At 36.0% G+C, this 25,972-nt stretch overlaps 1 protein-coding gene across 2 annotated transcripts in view; it reads left to right on the top strand.

Moving 5' to 3' along the window:
* Positions 1-25,972, top strand: part of CLTC (clathrin heavy chain) — a 75,650-nt gene that overhangs the window by 15,616 nt on the left and 34,062 nt on the right. For both annotated transcript variants that reach the window (XM_036757633.1, XM_036757632.1), the window contains exons 2-9: positions 10,567-10,774; positions 13,058-13,326; positions 14,199-14,360; positions 15,569-15,682; positions 16,449-16,622; positions 19,158-19,355; positions 21,351-21,551; positions 24,769-24,921. In XM_036757633.1, the coding sequence (XP_036613528.1) occupies positions 10,567-10,774; positions 13,058-13,326; positions 14,199-14,360; positions 15,569-15,682; positions 16,449-16,622; positions 19,158-19,355; positions 21,351-21,551; positions 24,769-24,921 (1,479 nt within the window). The remainder of the gene's footprint in view (positions 1-10,566; positions 10,775-13,057; positions 13,327-14,198; positions 14,361-15,568; positions 15,683-16,448; positions 16,623-19,157; positions 19,356-21,350; positions 21,552-24,768; positions 24,922-25,972) is intronic.

The raw sequence follows: 25,972 nt of genomic DNA, 5'->3' as shown, positions 1-25,972 counted from the left end.
AAAGCCATAAACATTTTTTTCCTTTATCCATTTTTTTGGCAGGCAACTGGAGTTAAGTAACTTGCCCAGGGTCAGACAGCAAAAGTGTCTGAGGCCAGATTTTGAACTTTGGTCCTCCTGACTCAATTGCAGGGCCAGTGTTTTATCCACTGCACCAACTTGCTGCCTCTCCTTATCCATTTTTGTTCAGTAGGTATTGTCTTACATACAGTTTGTGGAAACAGTGTAGAAAAGTGGAGTCTGGGAACTTTGTCATTTGCCATATTTCATGTGCATTATGAATATTAGTGTTATCTGTAGTGGCACAGGTTACATTCTTAGTTTTGTGCTTGATACCCTAGATTCCATTAGACTTTAGTGTCTAACTGGTAAAGACTTTTTAACTTAAGTGTAAATGGCTTTAGAAAAGTGGCACAAAATTATTTTAAGCTTAGCAATTCATATTTTTAAAAAAAGTTTATTTAGGTAAACAAACCAAACCTAAATATACTAGAGTAGCAGTACTGTTTCAGTTGACTGTGTAACTTATTACCTGTTGTAACTCAGCTATGTATAGGATCTGTTGTTGTTTGCCCTTTGTTCTTGAAGAGGACCATGACATCAGGAAGGTGATACCATGACTTGTAAGTGAATTGGATTTAAGTGAGGGAGGGCTCTGCAAAGTCACCAGCCTTTCTTTCTCCTCTGGAGCCTTCTGGGTCTGGGTCCAGTGGCAAGATAAAGATCAGGATGACTGGAGATGGCCCCCAGATGCAGTGGGAGATCATGGCTTTTTTAAGCTAAAGTCTTTCCCAGCTCTCAGTTTGACTGAGGCAATGCTCATTTAGTGGTTAAGGCTAGAGCTAACAAAGGAAGCAAATTGTTTTGGTTGAAGTAGTTTTAGAAAACTAGTGGGGATGGGGGTTTAGAAATAAGCTGTATGCAAATACAGTTCTGGCATAGAGTAGGAATAAACTGGATGACTTAATAGAGGCAGTTCATCACTATTAAATGAGGTATAAAACAGATATGTGTATGCCACTTTTATATACTTGAATGGGCAATCTCTTGGTTCATCAGTATATGTATCTTGAACAGGTAAAATGAACTGGGCTTAAAATTGAATAGAAAAAAGCATGCTAGATTGCATTTGGGAATTTGTGCAGCACTTAGATAATCCCAAGTTGTCCCCTGACATGTGCAGCCATCTGTTTAATCTCAGTGATCATGCAGTGATGCTATATGCTATATATCTCTGGATCATAGAAGACCACAATTTTGGAAATATAAAGATTACAAAAAAATAGATGCAAGGTGAGTTTAAGGCTGCAGCATATTGCTAATAGTGACTTGCATGCAAAGTAGTATAAAATATCTAGGAAATTTATAATTGGGAAAAGAGACTTGATGTGTATTGAGAATTGAGGGTAACAGATGGATAGATAGTGTGCTGCTGTATTGCTACACACAGTGTTAAGGCTTCAACATGTTTTGGGCCAGAATCACCAGGATGAGAAGGCCTGGTAGAGTTGTGATCTGTACTCTTGCGGGATCCACAAACTGTAATTTGTTGCAGGTACAGGTCTCTCAAAGAGCTATCACACTTAAGCTCATTTATCTTCCACATACGTGTGAATTCAGTGGGAAAGTGGTCATTTTTACACATGAATCAACTAGGCACTGAAGTCCAAAGTCATTTCTGGATAAAGGTCCAGAACTTAATTTTCCTGAAACTCATCTGTAGGCTCCTTCTGCTGAAAACATCATCTGGCATCTCTATTATGCCACATGAAAATAGAACTTATACCAAATACCAGTTTACTATATCTTATTTTTAAGCAATCTAATTAATGTTAAGTGCAAAGAGCTGTGCTTGGCATGGGGATTACAAAGACAAAAATCCCTCCTGTAAGAAAACTTGCCTTCTGTTGAAGTCACAGCTTGTAACCAAATAACTTTCTAGCTGATAGCTTTTGTTGCTTACCCTTAGTGTCCTTTATGATTTCCAGGTGTGCTCACTTTAGGTCATTCACTGAGCAATTCCACCCTTCATTAGAAAGCTCCTGTGTGAGGGACACAAGAGGACAGAGCTTGACCACCTGCCGTAGCATTTTCTCTCTGCATACAACTGTCACAGGGCCAGTTATACTAGAAAGAAAACTACAGAATCATAGATTCAGAGTTGGAAAGGAGGTGCCTTAGAGGTAGAGGAAGCTGAGGCTCAGAAAGGTTAAGCAGCTGCTCTGTGTCACATGATTTGACCATGCCTGAGGTAAGATTCAAGCCTGGGTCTTCTGATTCTAAATTGAGTGCTCACTTGTGAATGGTATTATTAATGTCATGTGAATAAGGTAGGACACTTAGTTATAAAAATCTGTTTTCATGGACACTGAAGATTCCTTCCATTTCTGCTATACAGTCCTCTTTGGCTTGGGCTTGCTTCAGTGAAATGGTTTAAGATAAATCTTTTGATCACAAATTGCTTAAATATAGGGGTGTTTAAGCAATATTTCTTCAATCAGCAGGCATTTGATAAGCACTGATTGTGTTCTAGGCACTGCTGGGTAAATAAATAATGATACAAACTCTACTTTTCAGGGGCTTGTGTTCTATTGAGAAACAAGAGTATGTATATTGAGAATAAATATGAAGAGAGTAAATACAAGGTAGGTTGGGGGTTAATTAGAAAAGGCTCATGTTTGTAGAAGGTGGTGTTTAAGCTGCATCTTGAAGTAAGGGATTCTATGAGGCAAAGGTGTGGAGGTAGTGCATTCCAGGTTTGGGAGCTGGGGTGCCAATACAAACTCACAGAGATGGGATAATGGTGTGTCTTGTGAAGAAGAGCAGTAAGGCCAGTCTGCCAGGCTTATTGAGTTGAGGAGGGAAGAGTAAGTTATGATGAGACCAGAAGTATAGGTTGGTGTTGGTTATGAAGGGCTTCATAAAGGCAATAGGGAATTACTGGAGTGTGAGTAGGGAAAGCAGTATGGAGGATGGACTTGAGGAAAGGAGGTTCAGTTAGGAAGCAATTGCAGTAATTTAGGTGAAAAGTGATGAAGGTCTGAACTCTAGGAATAGCTGGACATCTTCAGTCTGCTAGACCAAACATGGATTATAGGTAATGGCACCTGCTGTGTCTAACTTAATGCTTTGTTAGGAGCTCAAATTATATGTTATCTTACTGCTTAGTGATAAGACTACAAGCCATGTTAAAAATAGAATGCAGAAGACTATTTTTGCTAATCTTAGAGCTTGACTCTTTTTTGGGTGGGCTGGGTGGTGCTTAGATCCTTAGGAGTTTAGCATCAAAGTAGTACTGAATTCACTTTAACAATGATATCTTGGGTGCATAGTGTTTTGGGGAAAATAACAAAATCTTTTTTTTTTTTTTGGAATGGCAATTGGGGTTAAGCGACTTTCCCAAGGTCACATAGCTAGTACATGTGTCAAGCGTCTGAGGCCAGATTTGAACTCAGGTCCTAGGTCCTCCTGATGCCACTTAGCTGCCCCTAAAAATAACAAAATCTTAAGAGGTAGGGGCTCCTTAGCTTTGGGGTCCTTGAACTTGTTTTTAAAAATATTTTGATAACTATTTCAGGGGCAGTTAGGTGGTACAGTGGGTAGAGTACCTTTCCTAGAGTCAGGAGGAACTGAATTAAAAATCTGATCTCAGATACTAACTAGCTGTGTGACCCTGGGCTTAACTCTGTTTGCCTCCCCCAAAAAATGGATAAGGAAAAAAAAATGTTTATCGCCTTATTTTGAGATCCCAGAAGTTTCAGTTGCTTTATAGAACTGGAAGGAACTATTTTAATATCTTGTTTGTGCACAGCCATGCTAAAAAAAATTCCACAGGATCTTGAATGAATGAACTATGATTTGTATGGGCACCACACTTTTTTAAGGAGTGGCAATCTTCCAGTTGTATAATGGCCACCTAATAAGAGGTGTGGTTTCTTCTTGCTTAAACAAGTAGCAGTGGTCAAAGTTTAAATGAATGTAGCAGTTGGTGATGTTATTCCTTAGACTTTTAGAAACACAAAATAAAAGGCACATTTGTTGTATGTAATTTTTTTTCAATAACAGTTACTACTATTGCTACCACTTAATAGAAGCATCATTCCTTAGTGAACCCAAGAAGACCTTGGTTCACATTCTGGTTTTGATTCATATTGGTTGTATGACCCTGGGCTTAACTTTCACTTAAGCTCTCAGTGTCTCTAGTCTCTAAGACTAGGAGTTGAAGAAACTGGGTTTTTTTGTTTTTGTTTTTGTTTTGTTTTGTTTTTTGAGTTGAGGGTGCAAAAGAAGTTGGTATGTACAGGGATTGCCGAGAAAGGTACCTGAAATGAGCAGGTAATCATCAGACCTCTTTTTATCAAATAGCCATATGGTATTTTCATTCTCACTTTACTGGACTTCTTAGTAAGTAGCGGAATGAAAATTCAGGAGTTGATTTTCCTTTATTGGGGGGAAGGGGTATAGTAGGAAAGAAAAGACAGGACCTAGTTGTGAGTTGAAAATTCTACCTGGATTTTTGTCCACTGCTCACAGTAATGAAATTTATCAAGTTGCTTTGACTCAGCTATAGTTTCTCTAGCTCTACATATAAAAAATTGTGAGACTTGGCTTTCATAGTTCAGACAAATATTTGACAGGGACCTTTAATTGAGGGTGAAGTGTATACCTTGCCTTATAGCAGTGTTACAAGATTTCTTAAAGAATGACTTAGAAGAAAAGTTCACTTTTCAGATGTCCTGGCTTTGCATCCTTTGAGGTAGGTAGGGGTAGTTTTCCTATTTAATGGATTAGGAAGTTAATGGAATAGTAGGGGAATATTAGGAGGTACTGTCACATATCCTGAACCACAGGAGAAGTGTAATGCAACTAGGCTTAATGCTAAGTGGAAATAAACATAAAATGAAAAGATCGTGTTTATATAGCTCTTTACATATATTATTTCACTTGATTCTCACAGTGAGGGAGGTCTAATTACCCACATTTTATAGGTGAGGAAATGGAGACTAACTTTGACTTGTTCAAGGTCCCATAGCCAGTTAAATGTTTGAGGCAAGATTTGCATCTTGCTGCCTCTGAGGTTCAGTGCTGTAGCCACTATATTTATAAAGAAAGGGCTGCTACACAGATAACCTTTATCATAATCCATTTCGTTAAAAGGTACATAGTTCTACCTGTTGTCTCGGTACTGTACACTTTGACAGGTGTAAAATGGGTTATCTTGCCTTATTAGCGTATTTGCATTTTGGATAGTTCATTTGACTCTCAGTCCTACCATAGCGTCTGTGACTAAATTAACTGCAGTTGATATCTAGTTGTTCCTGTAAGTTATTGAGGTATGAGAGGGAAGTGAAAGTAGAGTATGAGACACCTCAGTATTTAAGCAAAGAAAAAAATCAAAGAAACTTTTCTTAAAACCTTAATGCAGTAGCTCCCTTATGGTAGAATGACAACATTTTTTTTAAGGCCATGCCTTTCCTTCTTGCACATACTGGAAGTGAAAAGGGCTACTCACAGGCTAGTTTTGACCTGCTCCAGTTCTGATCTGGACCAGTTTTCCCCTCCTTAGGTAACCTGGTGACCCATCCCAAGGGCTCACTATATTGATGTGGAACTTAGTGCAAATGCCACATCTATGAAGTCCACTGTAGCTCAGAACTCCTGGCCTCAAGATCCAATAGCCTAGGCTGTGAAGCCCGGTTACTGGCCACGGCTACAATGTTAGTTAGTTTTGTAATGAGTTGTAATGAATTTATTTTTGGTTTTCAGCTTTCACTTCCTTAAGATTTTGAGTTTTAAATTTTCTCCCTCTCCTTCCCCTCTCCCCAAGACAGTGTGCAATCTGATATAGGCTCTACATGTACATTCATATTAAGCATATTTTCATATTAGTCATTCTGTAAAGAATGGGAGGAACCACAAGAAAGAAGAAACAAAACAGTGAAAAAAAAAGAGAGCAAGGTAGTATGCTTCCATCTGCATTCAGACTCTAAAGTGCTTTCTCTGGATGTGGATAGCATTTTTCATTTAAGTCTTTTGGCATTGTCTTAGATCCTTGTGCGTTGCTAGGAAGAGGTAAGTCTATCAAAGTCATTGCACAGTGTTGCTGTTACTTTGTATAGTGTTCTAGTTCTTCTGACTTCACTCAGCAACAGTTGATTTAAGTTTTTCCGAAGTCCGCCTGCTCATTATTTCTTACACCACAATAGTATTCTATTACATTCATATACCACAACTTGTTCGGCCATTCCCCTATTGATGGACATCCCCTCAATTTGCAATTCTTTGCCCCCACAAAAAGAGCTGCTATAAATATTTTGCTACAATATTACTTTAAAAAAACTATTCTAAAATTATTATACAGCCTGCAGTTTCTCAGTCATTTGAGAGAAATTAATTCTCAACAGGAAAAGGTACCTTTCTGAGAACTTAATACTTCCTAAACCTTATTTGTTCTACCTTGTGCTTTATGATAGCTGTTTTCACCGTTTTCCTAATTCTTTTTTTATTGAAGTTTTAAAAAATGTTATTTTATTTTATTTTTATTTTTGTTTTTTGGAGGGGGGAGGCAGGGCACTTGGGGTTAAGTGACTTGCCCAAGGTCACACAGCTAATTAGTGTGTCACGTGTCTGAGGTCACATTTGAACTCAGGTCTTCCTGAACCCAGGGCTGGTGCTCTACTCACTGTGCCACCTAGCTGCCCCCCAATTTTTTTTTAAAGCACAAAGACTTTATTCTTTTTTGTTTGTTTCTAATTCTCTTCCTCCCCCTACTTCCTCTCCCACCCAAGCTGGAGGCAAGAATAAAAAAAATTGTGAATATCTATATTGTCATGGAAAACAAATTTTTACGTTATGTTTTTAAAAAAAAAGCAAGAAAGAAATAAATGCTTCAGTCTGTACTGTGAGGCCATCATTTCTCTCTCTCTCTGGAGGTGGATAACGTGTTTTATCACGAGTCCTTTGGAATTGCGGTGGGTCATTATGTTGATCAGAGTTACTAAGTTTGTTAGAGTTGATTATTTTTTTCAATAACATGTAAAAACAATTTTTTTTTGGAGGGGGGAAGGCTGGGCAATTGGGGTTAAGTGACTTGCCCAAGGTCACACAGCTAGTAAGGGGTGCCAAGTGTCTGAGGCTAGATTTGAACTCAGATCTTCCTGACTCCAGGGCCGGTGCTCTGCTCACTGTGCCACCTAGCTGCCCCAACAATATTTTATTTTTTTTTAATATTTTTTCTTCTACCATTCATCTTACTCTTTATTTTACATCTCCCACAGCATCTAATAAAGCAGGCACATGATGAATGCTTAATGAATAAGTGCATGAATGCAGCGTCTACTTTCTTGTGAACTCATGTATCACTATTATGTAGCCTTCGTAGAAAAAGTTTGGAATTTGAGCCATAAATAACATATACATTTTATTGCACCCCAAGTTAACATTAATTATCACACTTTCACCCCCAACCTGAAGAACATCAGAATTATGCTCATATAATTAACTCAAAACAACTCCTAATTTTAAAGAGTTGAGGGTGAATCAAACGATACAAAGTTGAAAAACCTGCCAATACATTAATAACATCTCAAAGTAAAATAATGATTAAAAGAGAACCAGACTGGAGTCCGATACTTCAGTGACCTCCCGTGAACTACCCATGTGATCTCAGACAAGATGTTTCCCAATCTGGACCTCAATAAGACACCAACTATTAGTAACAATAACCGACCAACTCCTCCTGAAGGTATAATTATGTATAGTCAGCCTCTATCAAAAAACGGCAGTGTTTCACATTAAAATGATCAAAAATGCTTCTTGTTCTCTCGATAGTGGAAAAAGAAAAAAAATCCAAACAAGAAATAAGTTTAAAATATACTGTTTTTTAAATGAACAGATTTCATTCAAATGCCAGTCAGTCAGTGCTACTGAATTAACATCTGTGTGTAGGGGTCTTAACATATCTCTTGAACCATGTAATAGTTTAAAAAGCTGGCTCACAGGTCCTGAAAGCAGGACCTGAAATAACAAAGGCTACAAATAACTTTAAAAGATGCCCTTGGGCAGCTAGGTGGCTCAGTGAATAGAGCACCAGCCCTGGAGTCAAGAGGACCCGAGTTCAAATATAGCCCCAAACACTTGACACACCCACTAGCTGTGTGACCTTGGGCAAGTCACTCAACCCCAATTGCTCTGCCTTCCCCCCTGCAAAAAAAAAAAAAAGATGCCCTTTACAATGTAGTTGACTCCACCAAAGTTACATTTCTTAATACAAAGAGATGAGCAGATAAAGGAGATCTTAAAGAAACTCTGCTGAGTGTAATCATTCGTGGCATGGACATACATATATTTCCATTTTAAAACCAGATGTAAGAAGGTCATCTCCATGCTTTGCTTGCTTCTTCTTCCTTGCCCACCATCTCCCAAAGTGGTTCCTTGATGTGTTCTAGTAACTGTTTTAACCTGGTCTTTGTTACTTCCATGGCAACACCTTCAGGTGGGTTTCATTGGATATATTCCAAATAGACATCTGCTGTATTTATAGTCAAATGTTGTAACTCTAAATATCTGTAATGTGTCCAACCTTTCTCTCTCCAAGGCTTTCCTTCTAAAATGAGTTGTTATTGAACTTCAGCTTTAGGGCTTTACAGGCAGAGTGAACCCAATACTTCTCAAGACTGTCCATTTTCCCCTTACATTAAGACTAATCTTGGGAATAGGCATATCTTGTGACCAAAATATTTTAAAGGAAATTGATTTAATAGGTAGGGTGATAATCAAATGCTAAAAAAGTCTTCAAGTGTCCTAACATAGTATTATCTTATAACTTAATGTTTTGTAACTTAGTATTATCACCCTAAACATAATAATAGCTAGCATTTATATAGAGCCTACTATGATGTGCCAGGTGCTTTGCTAAGCACTTGAAAATATCTCATTTGATCCTTAAAACTAAGAGGTAGGAGCTAATATCCCCATTTCACAGTTGAGGAAACTAAGGCAAATAGAGGTGAGGCAAACAGGTTACATAGCTAAAGTCAGTTTTGAATTCGGGGCCTTCTAACTCCTGGCCAGCACTCTATCCACTGCACCATCTAGCTGTCCTATATTTAGGTGGTTGTCCATGACCAGTCACTGTTCTTCAGTATGTCCGACTTTTGGGGTTTTCCTGGCAAAGATGTGGTTTGCCATTTTCTTCTCCAGTGGATTAAGGCAAGCAGAGGTTAAGTAACCTGTCAAAAGTTGCATAGCAAATGAGTGTCTGAAGTCATATTTGAACTGGGGTCTTCCAGACTCCAGGCTAAGCTGCCTCTAATTAGCCACTATTCTTATGTAAATAACTTTTTTGTTGTTTTATTCCAAAACTAGTTGTGATTGACCTCTTAATCCCATAGTAATCATTTATTTTGAGTTCCTGCTGAATGCAGTTCAGATTTTTTATCAAGGCTTTTAAAGATGTACTAGACAACCTGATGACACCTTCGCATCTGTGCTATAATGAAACAGGATTATTTTCACATTCTCCAAACTCAGTGATTTTCTTACTTCTGGAATCTTTCTTGTTCTGTGCTCCCTCACACACCTGCTTTTTCTGTATCTTTTAAGGCCCTTCTCAAGTGCTGTAAAGCTTCCCTTGATCCATTTAATTACTAATAATCCTCACATTGTTAGATCACACATGACACTTTACATTTCTCTTTTTAGGTGTTTTGTATTGTATCCAAAATTCACAAAGGTGAGGTGCTTGCCATAACTAACTTGTGGTTATTTTTAGGGCAGGTCAATTTTTTTTTTGGTCTCCCCATGGCACACAGTGCACTGTGTCTCATAGGCACTTAAAGGTTTAGAATTTCAGGAGACACAGAGGATATGGAGTCCCTCTACACTAATTTTGTTCTTTTATAGAGAGATAAATTGATGACTTCATATTCTAAAATGCCTTGCTTATTAGTCAGCAAGCATACATATTAAGAACTTAATATGTGCCATGTACTGTGCTAGGTGGATATAAAAATGAAAGTGTCTGCCCTCAAGAAGCTTACATTCTGATGGAGTGTGGGGACAACTTGTGTGTGTGTGTTTGTGCGTGCGCGCACACACACAAGCTCGTACACACACACACACACACACACACGCGTGCGCGCAAAATAGATACAGCATAATCTGAGGGGGAGGAACTAGCAATCTGGGATGGAGGTGGGGTGGATGGGTGGGATTCCACCAGGAACTCATGTAGAACCATAACTGATAACTGTGGCACGTAGATTTCACTATTTCTGATTTCTAGCTGGGTAGTTTTAATTCTGTGTCTGAACTGAATTTAGTGCTCCTTAGATTCTGTAAGGCAAAGGCTATTACTACTTTTGCCTCTAATTGCTTTGTTTGAATTTGTGTAATCAGAGTGGCAGTGGTAGCTGTGTCAAATGAAAAACTGTATGGCACCTGACATTTTGCAATATTCAATTAAATTAACCTTTTTTGTAATTACTTAATAATGACAGTAGTATTTAATGTGTAATTATTATTTTGCCCTATGTTTCTCTATTAATGGACCTTTCTTTCTTTCAGCTCCAGAATCTGGGTATCAACCCAGCAAATATTGGCTTCAGTACTTTGACTATGGAGTCAGATAAATTCATCTGCATTAGAGAAAAAGTAGGAGAACAGGCCCAGGTGGTAATCATTGATATGAATGATCCAAGTAATCCCATTCGTCGACCAATTTCAGCTGACAGCGCCATCATGAATCCAGCCAGCAAAGTAATTGCATTAAAAGGTATGAAGAACCAATTTTAATATTATAAATTCTTCCTTTTGAAGATATAAGCCCAGTATTTGGGCTCTAGGTTTCAGTGTAGTATACATGTTAAATTTGACTAAAATGACATAGATTGGCAAAGATTAAGCCTAATGTCAGAAGTGTACCTCTCTGTGAACTGCAGACATACTTGAAACATGATTCTTAGCTGCTATTCAGTACAAGTCTAACTGGATTTACTTAGGTATAGGTGAGACTAAATGGCTTTTGAGGTCCCATCTACTATCAAGAGTTATTCTTTTGAAAGATCTTAAGGAAGATTTAGAGTAAAATATACTGGAGTTAGCTGTTTGTATAATTGGATTATATTACAAGCATCAGTTTTAATATCATGAAAAGGCAGGAGATTGCCACTGGTAACTTCATTTGAGCCACTATGTTTTACTTTTCTCAGAAGCTAAGGACATTTGATTAAACTTATCCAGAAGAAATTTTCACAGCTCACAGAATTTATAGGGGATGTAACAATTTAATTTAACAGTCAACTTCTTTTAAGCCTTACAGTGTGAAATTTGAAATTTTTTATCCATTGGTTTTAATTAGTCTTGCTGATTAAATCTAATTAGCTGTACACATCCTAGTTTCTTCCTTTTTGATTGAAAAGCCCTTTCTGAAGTTACCTACTTTCTGCAGGTTCTAGGGGAGATACAGAGTCTAGATGAGTCACTGCCCCTACTCTCACAGAGCTTATATTGAAGTGCCTTTTGAAGGTACTCAAATACTTTTCTTAGAATACTTTCTCTAACTTTAATGTTACTATTATATTTTTTAATGCTTTCTTATGTGTATGCAGATGGTGAGTTTTCAATTTAGATTGTATTAGTTATTGTCCTGTTCTATGAAAAGAAAATGTAATGAGTTGAAAGGGTTTCCAGAGCTCATTATTATAGCATAGTAGATAGGCATTTGTAGTAAACCTTTTTTTACTATCTGAATATAATCCAAATACTATATGAGGAAGAAAATGTCATTTCAAGGCACTGTTTCCTATATAGCTAATTACATTAACTTCAAGCTACTTTTTATAAACAGGACTATAACTATCACAATTTTTCAAAGTCTGGTTTTTGCCTTTAGTGTGCTTTGCATATTGTGCAGGATGGAAATGACATTTATATTTTAGGGAAAGCTCTTCCAAACTATGTGGTTAGATGGCAGCAAGTACAAAGCTATTTCTTCTTCTCTTGGGAAAATAGCATCTTAAAGGAGCCATATGTTTTCTGGCCCAGAAATGCAGTCTCTTATACCTTAACTGCCGATTTTTATCCTTAATTTCTAAGGACCTTGTTGTAATTTTATACATACACATTCACACATTCGTATATGGCTACACTAAGTTGTCTTTGCTTTTGGGAGACCATCAGGGCTTTCAAATTAACTTCTAAATATTGACCCTTATTCTGAAAGCCTGCAACTAGCTCTGGGCACGCTTCAGACTCAAGGCACATTCCTTCCTTCTGGGACTGAATGTAAGCTGTCTTACTGGGGTGAAGCTTGAACTTTATTCCTGCCTCCAGCATATTAACTATTTACCTTGAAATCTTTCCTAATCCTTTAGTATATTGTACCCTTCCTTGCATTTCTTTTTCCTTTTCCCTTTGTAATTTAAACCAAGTAGATGTAGCATGAATTCATCTTCTTGATATATGAGTGACAAGGCAGGGTTTAAGTGGAACCTCTTTTTTCAAGAAGCAGCTTGCATAAGTTTGGTCAGAGGGAGTATGCCAATCTTACGAAGATCACATGTTGTGTCTGTGCATATACTTGTTCTGCTTAGTGTACCTAGAACTAAGTAGCTATCAATGGAAAAAAATTGGCTTTCAATCACAGTTATAAGGTTAACCTGATAGTTTTCCATCCTTTTGTCAGAGTGTTGTGCTTCATTAGTGTTGTCTCAGTTTAAGGCTTAGATGGCTATATAATCAGACTATTATTAGCATTAAGTAGGATGGTGATCTTTATTTCTGTCTATATTTTGTCTTTGGAAAGTTAGCTTTGCCAGTACTAAATTAAAAGCTTAAATATCTTCAATAGAAATAACTTGATGCTTCAGATCTTTTCTGTAGTGTTTTAGCCATTAACTCTTTAATGTTATTTTTGTGATAAATTTTAATGATTATACAACTAGTGATAGTATGATAGTGCCTTTTTAGTTGGACGTGAAATGTGAAGATGCAGAAACTACAGAGCTAGAGTTTACCCTGAGCTTTGGTTTTAAAATCTACCTTTTTTGTTTTAAAGCTGGAAAAACACTTCAGATATTTAACATTGAAATGAAAAGTAAAATGAAGGCTCATACCATGACTGATGATGTCACCTTTTGGAAATGGATTTCTTTGAACACTGTTGCCCTTGTTACGGACAATGCAGTCTATCATTGGAGTATGGAAGGAGAGTCACAACCAGTGAAGATGTTTGATCGCCATTCTAGTCTTGCTGGTTGCCAGATTATTAACTATCGTACAGATGCAAAGCAGAAGTGGTTACTTCTTACTGGCATCTCTGCACAGGTACTCTTATTTTTATGTAGATTAAAGAGGAATAGAGGTCCATTGCTCAGAATGAAGAAAATTTTTGAAATAAGGCTTTATGTTCAACATGCTTTCTGGAGTTGGGGTTAACCTGCAGATAAATGGGAAGAGTTTGCTTATAGTGCTAGATCTCTTGGGCTAATTAAATCCTTTTTTCTTCCCTTGGGGAAGTAACCAAAAATGACCTACACTAAAGGATTCAAAGCCTGATAACTATCTAGGGCAGAGGTGTCAAAATCACACTGGCCATAACATTTAATAAAAACAAATTGAAATGATCATAAAACCTAGATAATAATTTATGGTTTTCTAAGTTAGTATACCTGCCCACAGGGATCCATTTCTATTTGAGTCTGATACCACTGATCTAGAGCCTATAATATAGTTGATCAGATATAATTGTACTTTTATTAACTACCTCTGTTTTTTTTAAACCTTAAATTATGAATTCTTTTACAAATTAGAGGTTAGGTCATAGAATATGATAGAAAAAAGCTCTGGGTGGACTCTGGAGACTTGGGTGTTGGTCATGATTCTTTGTGACCTTGAGCACTTAATCCAACTCATTGTACAGATGAGAGAAAATCAAGGCTCAAAAATTGTCTAATGTCCCTTCTAGGTCTAACATTCCATGATTCTATACTTCATCTTCCTTTAGCAGGCTTATTTGAAATATATCCTTAGGTTGCCACCTACAGAAAAAATATTATGTTCTAATTCCTAAATTGTTAGCAATGAGATGTTACATGTAGTTTGAAAATGGTTCAATAACATAAAAGAAATGGATCTGGAAGAAATAGATCTTTGATGATCATAAAATATTGTCATTGAATATCCTTACTTCTTTGCAGCAAAATCGTGTGGTGGGAGCCATGCAGCTTTATTCTGTAGACAGAAAAGTGTCTCAGCCCATTGAAGGACATGCTGCTAGCTTTGCACAATTTAAGATGGAAGGAAATGCTGAAGAGTCAACACTGTTTTGTTTTGCAGTAAGGGGGCAAGCTGGAGGCAAGGTAAACTTTGGCTTCTTGAAATGGAGTTGGAAATACACAAGAACTAAGCTAACTAATTAAAAAAAAAATAGAACCTGCTTAACCACTTGTACTTCATCTCCCAAAATTTACTCTTCCTTTTAATCCCAGTGTTCCTGCAATTTAAGGCATATTTTTATCTGGTTATTGCTGTTCATGTTTTATTCCTTCTGATAGCTGTAAAATGTGTAATCATTCTCTAGAAGCTTCACATCATCTTTGAAAAATTAGATGGCTTGAATGCCTTTTAGGTGAAGACCATTAACTACATAACAAGTATAGTAGTCACCAGCTTGAAGTAAATTGCTGGAAATCTCTTTCCTGAGAGGAACCCAATGAGACACCAAAGGTATATTTTCCATTTAGATTTGAAATGATAGAATGAAAATAGGCTCATTAACTTTTTGAATGAGAAGTCATCCTTAACATCTTGGGTAAAATACCTTTTCATGTAAAACTACAAGACCCAGGTACTTTGGGTGACCTTTGTCTCTAATACACAAGCACTTTACACAAAATATATGACATCCCTACATATACCTCCCAATAATGCATTTATAAACTCTTTTTGGAGCCTCACTGCTGTTTATTGCCTTCTGTTTTGTCTTTCGTAATAAGATCTTGAGATGGTTTACCATAATAACTTTTAACCTTTCTAGTAAAAAATGAATACAGTGAATTAATGTATAAAATATTCTTATTCATTGCATAGATCAGATCTTGCTTTCTTGAGAGAATTAAATAGAAGATCCATTCTTGGATTCACTGTTAATTTAAGCTTTATGTGCTATAAGAAGCCTTTTAAAATCAAAACATTTGAGCAAAAGAACCATGAATCAATTCTTCCAAGGCAGCCCTAAATAAACAAGGACTCTTCTATTAGTTTTAGGGATTGAACAACTTTTCAGTTGTATTTTGAATTTGGCTTTTAAATTGTACCTTTGTTTTTGTGAATTTCCAGCCTTCTATCACCTTTTTTGATGTAAATGCCAAAACTTAACCCAAAGCCCAAGATACATTATTTTGAGGTGATCTAGGTCAGTGTTCCCTTCTGTTCGTGTAAGATGATCAAGAGCTAACTCTAGTCCTGATATTTCCTGGTCTCCAGTTGATATTTTTGCTTGTCAAAAAAAAAAATGGAGGCATAAAGAGTATCCTTATGGAAAATATGATTGTATCTTGTTGAACAGTTACATATCATTGAAGTCGGCACACCGCCTACAGGGAACCAGCCTTTTCCAAAGAAAGCAGTAGATGTCTTTTTTCCTCCAGAAGCACAAAATGACTTTCCTGTGGCAATGCAGGTATGTTAAGAGAATTTTGTTAAAAATAAATTTTATTTATCTTTTTTTCACATTGCCAAATTTCTCCCAGTATCTCTCCCCTGATACTTTCTAGATTGCCTTCTTATGTAACTAAAAAAAAAAAATTAAGGGTGGGGAGTGGAGGAAAAAAAAATCAGTAAAACCAGTTTCTACAGGGTGTTCCTAAAGTCTGGACACATAGGCAAAAATGCATATTTTCAAGAAATGAAATGAATGAAATTTTCAACATTTTATTTAATCGGACTATTAACAAATAACATCTTCAATATGATTTCCATCTTTTGTGATGCAAAGGTTGATGCGTTTTGCAAGATTCACGTGAACTTGACGCAATAACTCCACTTTTATGTGTCCAGACTTTAGGAACACTGTACATGTTAAGTGAATTTAATATATATTAACTAGGCTTTTTAAATTGCTCTTCTCAACATTAATTTAACCTTTTTTTCTTTTATATGTGGCATTTAGAAGAATGACCAAGTTGGGTCATCCTGAAAGAACTTCTGTTATGCTGCTCTACTTGTTATACATATCTTTTATATAGAATATTTAGGTGTTTGATTTTAAGTTTTTATTATAAAAACATGCTTTCTTAGACTGAGCAAGGCATGAGTAATAGAAGTGCTTGGAGTTAAGCATTTAAACCTTGTCAGGGTTCTTAAAAGAAAGGTAGTGCAGAATAAAGCTTCTTGTATGACCAGATTTCAATTTATTTTTGTTAAAAGTGCCAATTTTCTTTATATAGATCAGCGAAAAACATGATGTGGTATTCTTGATTACCAAATATGGCTATATCCATTTATATGACCTGGAGACTGGTACCTGCATCTACATGAATAGAATCAGTGGAGAAACCATCTTTGTCACTGCACCTCATGAAGCAACAGCTGGAATTATTGGTGTAAACAGAAAGGGACAAGTAAGGAATCTGTCTGCACTCTATTTAGGAAGCAAAAACAAACCTAGTAGATGGTCTTTTTCCTTTAGCTTTTCAAAAATGATTTTGATACATATATGCTTACTCTACAAAATAGACTTTTCTGTAGAATCTAAGTTACAGGGAGAACTTTTTCCTACTGCTAATCCATATTTTTTAAAAGTAATACTAAACATTTAAAGAAAACTGATGTTTTAGTAAGCATCATAGACTGACCTAGATACTACTTAAATAGGAAAAGCTATTGGCTGACTTGTTGTATCCCAACTGATTTAAAACATTAGACTCTCCAACTTTAGATTTTCCACCTAGGCATTATATAGATTCTCAGAGTATTATAAAGTAGTTGGAAGTACTTCACCAAGAATAACTTGGATTTATATAATACTTTACATTTTTAAAAGCGCCTAAGGTAGGTGGTAGGGAGGTAATAATAAGCATTATTCCCATTTTACGCATGAAGAAGCTGAGACATAGGGAAGCTAAATGAATTTTCACAGCTAATAAAGCCAATCTGTTTTTTCTCAAACCAAAATATTAGAAGTTGTAAACCTTTTCTTCTGCTATTACTGTTATAGATATGTTGAAGGAAAGCCTAGTAGATTGTATCCCAGAGTATCTGATTCGTTTTAGTTATGACCTCAGTTCACACATTAAATATCTTTAATTCTCTCTTTAGACTTTTTAAGCTGTCATTTAACAAAATCTTGGGTCTCAGGGTTCTTTATATGTTTTTCCTGAAGCTGACTGCTAGGTAAAACATAGGACCTGCACCTCACTAAGGATTAGTTTGTAAACTAATCTTAGTTGCCTACTTTCTTTTTTCAATGGTGTCTCCTTTATGACTGTTCCCCATGCTACAAGCGATTGTTCTGCTTTTTTCCTCTCACTCTGAAGCTAAATAGAATGTGGGTCTTTTCAGAGCCAGAGGGTTTCTTTTAAAATATATGTTTCCATCTATTTGTCTATCTGTCTATCTAGCTATCTACCTACTAAATTTTTTTTAACTATAAACAGTGCTTCAAAACAAACCTCCCTACAAGATATATTCTCCTTCCTCCACCCCACCAGTCAATAAGCTATAATATAGCAGAGCTCTGAAGTAACTTTGACTAGTTCTGTTGCCTCTTAGTGTTAAGTTAACTTGATTCATATTGTAGCCATTGTATGTGTATGTAAGTGTATTATTGTCTTGGTTCTGTCAATTAACCACAATATTAAATGCCTATTATGTGTCAGGTGTTAGGGGTACAAATGTAAAGAAGGAAACTATCCCTCCTTGTAAAGAACTTAAATTCTAAAGCCCTGTGTTCTTTATTTTGCATTATTTCATACAGGTCTTCCTGTGTTTTGGAGCAACTAATCTTGATATGTGTAGGGGCCTTAGTAGTACTGTATATTTTTGTTAAAATAGTCTATAAATTTAGTAAGATCGACACTGTATTTGATGTAGAATGTACAAGTTCAAAATAGGAAGGTTGGAACTTAATCTCTATTATCTCTAGAGACAGGAATAGTGATAATGGAGGGAGAAGAGGAAGAGAACAAATATTAATCTCCTTCCTTTTTAAATATAGATTTTTGATGTGGGTCAAATATGTATACCTTGAAATACCGCATCCACTCTTTAGCATATATTGCCTGTAGTAATAGACATCTTAAAGATGAAGCCAGGCTAATGTTAATTTTGTTAATGTTTCCTAGTTGAAAAAAAAGTGGAAGACTAGTGGCTAGTAATTACATATTTATTCTCATAAGCAGTGTTTAATCCTCTGAGGTACTGCTATTTGTGGGGAATAGGGAAGTGGGGCCTTAACATCTTAGGCTTGTGCAATGCCACCCCCTTGGAGAATATTCTGATTGTTTAGATTTGTAGGGAATGTATGATAACATTACTAATGTAGCCCAACCAATGCCACAGCAGAGTTGGTGGAAGGTGTCAGGCAGCTAAGCTTCTTAATGAAAGTTGGGGGAGAGAACACAATATGAATATAAAGAAAGCAAGTATACATAAAATAACTTATTTTGGTGAGGGACCCACTGAGCACTTGGGGGAGAGAGAGGGATAAGAATAGATTTACTATAGGAAGTATCACTTAAGCTAAACATTGAAGGAAGCCAGAGATTCAATGAACTTATCTCCTTTCATCTGACTTAAACTGAATTAACCTACTGTTAGACACATTTAGAGGTAAAAGATGAATTAAAAATATTTAGTCTAGGTAGAAGTTATGGGTTGATGAGTTGTAAGAAAATAAAGAACTTAGTTTGACTAATTTGTCAAATGGGACCACTTTAGACTACTAAATGAAAAACCATGATACAGATTTCTATCAGGGTCCATTCCACTCCAATTTTTAGATTTTCTTAATATTTTCCCTCTTTTCCAAATAACTAATAGTGTTGAATCCTAATTTCATTAATGAGCAAGGAGAATACTAGTATAGTGTAAACATATTTAGAATTGATGTCTTACAAAGTACTCATATTGGATATTTACTAACATTTAAATCACAGGTGCTTTCGGTATGTGTGGAGGAAGAGAATATAATTCCTTACATCACCAACGTCCTACAGAATCCTGATCTGGCTTTGAGAATGGCTGTGCGTAACAACTTAGCTGGAGCTGAAGAGCTTTTTGCCCGGAAATTTAATGCTCTTTTTGCACAGGGAAATTACTCAGAGGCAGCAAAGGTGGCTGCTAATGCACCAAAGGTAAATTTTGGAGACAAACATCAAAATTGCAAGAGCATTGATGTGCCTGTTAAGTGCCTTCCATTTCTAGCTATATTGGGCAAGGATCAAAATTTTTGCCAAATAATGCTGCTTTTTTGACTGTATGAATTTAATTAGGACTTGACTTCTGATTTCTTATTGATTTTTTTAACTTTGCTTTAAAGTGTTATTTCCCATCCTATCCACTTTGTAATAGTACAGTTGTCTACGTTACTTCAAGAGAAATATGTTTATTCATTAGTCTTCTCAATTCAACATTGGTTATTGCTTTGATTTTAGTATTTTCTGCATCAAGACCAGTGGTGGGATTCAAATAGATTAACTACTGGTTCTCCCCATTCACTGAACTCAACCTAAAATTAGTTACAGGTTCTACTGAACTGGTACGAACCAGCTGAATCCCATCACTGATCAAGACATACAGATCTTCACAGGTTTCTTTGAAGTTTATTTTTTTTCTTAGTGCAATAAGACTGTTACATTCATATCCTACAATTTGTTCAGCTGTGCCCTCCTGAATGAGCATTGATTCTTGTTTCTAATTTGGGAAAAATTTTTTAAAATCCCCAGAAAGGCTGCCATGAATATTTTGCTATCTTGTAGGGCCTTTTCCTCTGTCTTTGGCTTCCTTGGGGTGTTTGCCTGGTAGTGCTATTGCTGTGGCAAAATAGATGAATAGTATAGTTAATTTTCTAGCGTACCTCTAAATTGTTTCTAAAAACTGTTGGATCAGTTTATCGCTTCGCCATGGCTCCTTTGCATGGGAGTCTCACTATCCCTCCAGTACTGACTATTTAGGTCATTATCATCTTTGCCAACTTGGTTTTCCTATTTACTTTTGAGAATTTGCTTCACTGAAACCATACAGTTTTAGCTTAGCAACATCATTATAGGTTTGAATGTTAATGTCCTTATTTTTAACCCAGAAAGATTTGGACTTATATCTAATATACTATAAATTGCCAAAATTCAAGAAAACCAGAGCAGTAGTTCATAGTTGAAGATGACTACTGATAGTCTTCACCTTGAAGATCTTTGTTTTATTTAAGTGTCATAAATTGGATTGATTTGAATAAAATTCTTATAGCTGGAAGAGATTTAGAGAGGATCTAGTCTAATCCCTTCAGTTTTTTTTTTCATTTTTAAAAATGTTTCATTAATTTTTTTAAAACATCTTTGTCACTTCCCCACCCCTCTGAAACTAGAAAAGCATGACAATGGCCATGTCTGGAAATGTACCTCATTCTGTATCTATAGACTGCCCTCTCTACTGAGAGGTGGGATACATATTTTGGTATAATTCCTCTGAAATTATGGTTGCTTATAGTATTGATCAGAACTCTAAAGTCTTTCATTATTTTCCTTTACATTACTGTGGTCATGGTATAAATTGTTCTCATTCTCTTTACATGGCTGTATCCATCCATTCATAGATATCTTAACTTTCTTTGACTTCTTCATAGTCGTCATTTCTTACAGCATAAGAGTACTGCATTATATTCTTGTTCCGCAGTCTCTTCCCCCACCCCATGTTGTTTCCCCAATTGATGGGCACCCTTTGGCTTTTGGGTTTTGGGTGGGGGGTGGGGCACTACTATTTTACAGAGGAGTAAAGTCAGTTTTAATGAAGGGAATAAATGAAGAGTTAGTAAGACTGAATCTAAAGTTTTTGTTTCTGTGCTGGTATTTATCCTGTTGTGATTTACCCAAATTCACCTGCCTTAAAAATAGGTACTTTTGTACACATTATGTATTTATACAATGGACTAGTGAGCAGGGTGCTTTATGAGTGACACCACCCTAAAATCAGAACATGAATCAGCTTACTCAATTTGTAGTCCTGAATATGCCTATAAGAGTGAGTAGGACTTGTCACAGACTATGTTAATAGATGGATCATATTCTTAGACTTGTTTAAGCATAGAACTTTTAAATGGAAAAAAATAATTTTGTTTCAAATCACCTTTCTTGAAGGGAATTTTACGTACTCCAGACACCATTCGCCGGTTCCAGAGTGTTCCAGCACAACCAGGTCAGACTTCACCTCTACTCCAGTACTTCGGAATCCTTTTAGACCAAGGCCAGCTGAACAAATATGAATCTTTAGAACTGTGTAGGCCTGTACTTCAACAGGGGCGTAAACAGCTGCTAGAGAAATGGTTAAAAGAAGATAAGGTATGATTTAACATGCATTGGTTTAACCAAATTAAATGCTGTATTAGTCTTGGTTGTGTGTGGGTGGCGGAGTTTAGTTCTAGATTGCACTCAAGATGTGTACCTAACATTCTATCTCTGGAAAACACAGGAGCTTGTGGTGCATGGAATGGTTAGGATTACCATCAAAGTAGTTAATACATGTGATCACTCATGTAATCTGAAATCTCCTTATTGAGTTCTTGAACCGTTCCACTGGAGAAGAAGGTTCTTTACTTTCAGGGAAAAAATGTGTGCAGTACAATACCTGAGATGGTAGAAATCTTAGGGCAATTTGGAATCAGATCTGTAGACAGAGCAGTATATGCTGCTCATTTAAAGACCTAGAAGCTTATCCTATCATGGACAGAAATTTCATCCTTGTATATTTGTTATAGCTTTTTTAAACATAAAACTGTTCATCTCTTACCAGTTAAGTTTGTTAATAATGGAAAGGCTAATGGGCCATAATATTGAGGCTTATGGATATTATTGAAAATAAAGCTGTTATTATAGGACTATATAAGCACAAATACCACTAACCCATGATCTTTACATTAGTCTTTTAATACCCATTACTGCCAGCAGTCATGTCATACTCCTAATAGCTAGAAATATATTGAAGTGCCATACCAGGATCTTTGGAAGGTGAATCACTCTTGAGGATAATACAGGCCACAGTAGTTCTTCACTCTTGAGGATAATACAGGCCACAGTAGTTCTCTATCTTTGATAGATTTTTACTCAGCCATGTTGAAAGAACTGAAGTTTAACTGAGCCAGTAGAATGCTCCAGTAAGAAGTATGAACTCTTTGGAAATTCTTCATCTCTGATGACATTCTAGGCAAACTTTCTTGGCTCTTTTATTCAAATGAAAGTGAAAATGTATTGCCTTTTCGTAATAAAACATTATGATGTAACATACAAATTTATTGATAAAATTTTCTTGTACATTGGATAGATTTATTCTTTAGGCAGTTTACTTAGAACCTGGTCACTCATGCTTCTGCTCTTCTTTTCTCAGCCACAAATCAAAGTGGTTATTTATCTTTGTAGAAAAGCCTATTTTATACAGATAGGATGTTACAGAGGGTAGCCAATATTCGTTTTCCAGGCCAAAGAAGTCTTTATTAATTGACAGCCAACACATGAGGGTTCCCCCCCCCCCCCCCCCGGGTCAAATACTTCAGTCATGAGACAAATCTATTAAAACGGTTCATGTTCAGAAGGAGTGAGCCCATGTGTATTTTATTTGTTGCAAATAGGTACCTTTTCTATTTTTATCCTATTTATGAAGATATAGGTCCTTAAAATCACAATTTCTTCTACAGAATAGTTGTGAATAAGCAGGTGGTCTTATTTAATTTTCAGGACAGTTATTCTTTTTAAAATTGGAAAATACAAGAAAAACATTTTTTTTAAATAGGAATCATCCATAGTTCTTATTTCATAAATACGGTCACTTTCAGAATCAGAGTATGTATTTGAGGACCTTGCACTAATTTTGAAGGCTCAGTTTTTTTTTTAATTGATTGTAAATATATAAGTTTCAGGAAGAAATTTTTGTTTTCAGATTACTTTACCTGATTTTTGTCACTAAGAAGAGTTCTAATTTCTTTTTAGCTCAAATTCCCTTCCAAGTACTTTGGCATAAAAGAGCCGGTGTTTTGTAATAACATAGAATTAATTGCTCTATGCTCTGTCCTGTATCAATGCAATTTTACCAAGAGCTTTGCTTTTTAGTGGACTATTTTATAAAGTTGATTATTCCTATAATACCTCTTAAACTCTATGTAGCTTTTCATTCATGTCCAGTACAAGTGATTATCTGAACCATGCAATGTATTTAGGTAGCATAGGGGAGGGAGGCACATTTTAGACTAATACTTGTAGACCTACATTTCATTTTAATATCAGGTGAGTTCTCATAAGAGTGTAAAGTCTGGTACCATTTTGCCATTTTAATTGAAATTTATACATGTGTGTATGTGTATTGAAAAATCCTTTAACTGGATTGAAAATGTCTCTTGTCATCCATAGGTTTCCACAGTAATAATTCTCACCTCAGTTTCAACTACATAACTTTAACTTCATATATTATTAGTCCATTTGCAGTACAAAATAACAAGATTCTATGTTCTCAGTTAATTGATCAGAAAGCTTTTTCAGACTGCATGTTCAGTTCTACTTCTCACTAGAACCATTCAAAGCTGTTTGGCCTATGATTCATAGTCATTTCAACCATATCTAGCCATGCTATCTCAAATCATTGGTGTTTCTACTACTGAATGAGACTTTTTATTCTTATCAGTTCTGTAGGCAACTTTATTTATGTAATGCAGGCAATACTTTTGATATCATAGACTTGGTTTCTGAAAGTTGGGATTTTTGTTTTTGTTTTTTTTTTTCTTAAAAATTTAATCTTTCTCTGGAAAAAAAAACCTCTTTTGTCTTGTCAATGGATTAGTAATCTTAGTATCTGCTTTGAAGATATTTCAGAGTTTCAGGAATCCAAGTGAGTAAGAAATACCACTTTCTAGATTGGTGTTTTTAGCTAGGTTTCTGTATTTCTGTAAATTCATAATCATTTGATGTGCTAGTTCTGGTTGCCTCCGTGAGTTTTCAGTTCGAACAGGTTATGTATCACAAAAGGTTATTATTTAACTTAAAGGCAATGAAATAACTGAGGATAGCTTTACATTTGTTAACTTTCAAATGACTAAGTTCTTTTGGGGGGGGAACCAGCTTATGTATTGTACTTAAATGACGTTGAGAAATATCACAGAAATTATATTACTTCTGAATTATGAGTTCACATGCTTTATATTCTTAGTGCAGTGTTACAACTTCAGTACATTAACCTGTGTTGACACACAGTGGTTAACTACCTGTGACAGTTCAATATATGCTGATTGAAATTTGTCCTTTATTGTATTTAGCATATGAAATGATTGCTGTGCTATATTCACTGTTAGTTGGATTGAATTTTCTGTGGTTCACTTTTGACTTGATTTGAATTCTTTTCACTGAAATAATTAGATATATTTATGTAGGAGTTATATTTTAAAACATCCGTTAATTTTTACCATTGCTTTGTGCCTTTCTTAAGAAGAAGATCTTGTGTCCCACAGTTTGGAAAATTGTTCTGAGGCTCTGATCAATCAGGCTTTTCTCCTTTTTTTTCTTTTCTCTTGGACAGCTGGAGTGTTCAGAAGAATTGGGTGATCTAGTAAAGTCTGTGGATCCTACATTGGCACTTAGTGTGTACCTAAGGGCTAACGTTCCCAATAAAGTTATCCAGTGCTTTGCAGAAACAGGCCAAGTACAGAAGATTGTGTTGTATGCCAAAAAAGTAAGTTCAGTGAAATTCAATTCATTCCATTTGTCATAGATTCATATAATTTTGGCTCTTAGTGAAAATTAAGTGACATATTGAATTAGCTTTAACAAAGTAAGAAGATTCCAATTCTGAAATTTTAAAAACATTTAATAATTTATTTTGTGATACCTTAAAACTTAAAAAGCACTTTCCACATTGAAGTAAAGAGTACAGTATTATTACCATTTTATATTAGAGATTGAGGCTAAGTGATGAGCTCAGTGCTGCACAGCTGAGAATTTGCTTGAACATGGGCCTGTTCTTTCCACTTGACCAGAGGAAGTACACTGGACAATCTTGGCTACTAGCCTTGGCAGCCATGGGGTCTACCTTCCTACTTCTAGAGATGAAGGCCCAAAGGCAGAAAAGTGAGGTGACTTGTTCTAAGTTGTATCCAGCTCATCTGAGTAGTATTGATGATGATCTTGCAAAAATGAATTCTCTCTATTTCTTTCATCTTGTCCTTTCTCAAAAGTCTGTTTTTCTTGCCTCTCTTAATCTGCTCTTCATTTTATCATGCCCCGCTTTCTCTTATCCCCTTCCCCTCCTAATTCCCTATTAGATAAGTTACATTTCTATACATAGATGAGTGTGTGTGTGTGTGTTGTGTATTTTCTTCCCTCTTTGAACCAGTTCTGATAAGATTGAAGTTCAAGCTTTATCCAGATCTCCCCCCCTCATTTCCTCTGCATATTGAAAGCTCTTCCTTGCATGCCTCTTTTATGTTAGAAAAACTTTCCCCATTCTACCTCCCTTCTTCTTTCTTCTAGTACATCTCTCTCTTTTACTCCTTCATTTTTTTGAGATCATTCCAACATAATTGACTTACATCCATTCCCTCTGTAAACTCCTTTTAACTGCCATAATAATGATGAAGTTCTCAGGAGTTACATGCACCATCTTCCCATGTAGGAAAGTAAACAGCTTAATTTGAGTCTTTTCTTATTACTTTGATGTTTACCTTTTTATGCTTCTCTTGAGTCTTCTGTTTGAATGTCATTTTTTACTCAGCTCTAGTCTTTTC

This window comes from Trichosurus vulpecula, chromosome 4 (genome assembly GCF_011100635.1).
Source record: "Trichosurus vulpecula isolate mTriVul1 chromosome 4, mTriVul1.pri, whole genome shotgun sequence".
Classification (NCBI taxonomy): Eukaryota; Metazoa; Chordata; class Mammalia; order Diprotodontia; family Phalangeridae; genus Trichosurus; species Trichosurus vulpecula.
The sequence above is the reverse complement of the archived record's forward strand: the minus strand, read 5'-3'. Positions and strand labels throughout refer to the sequence as shown.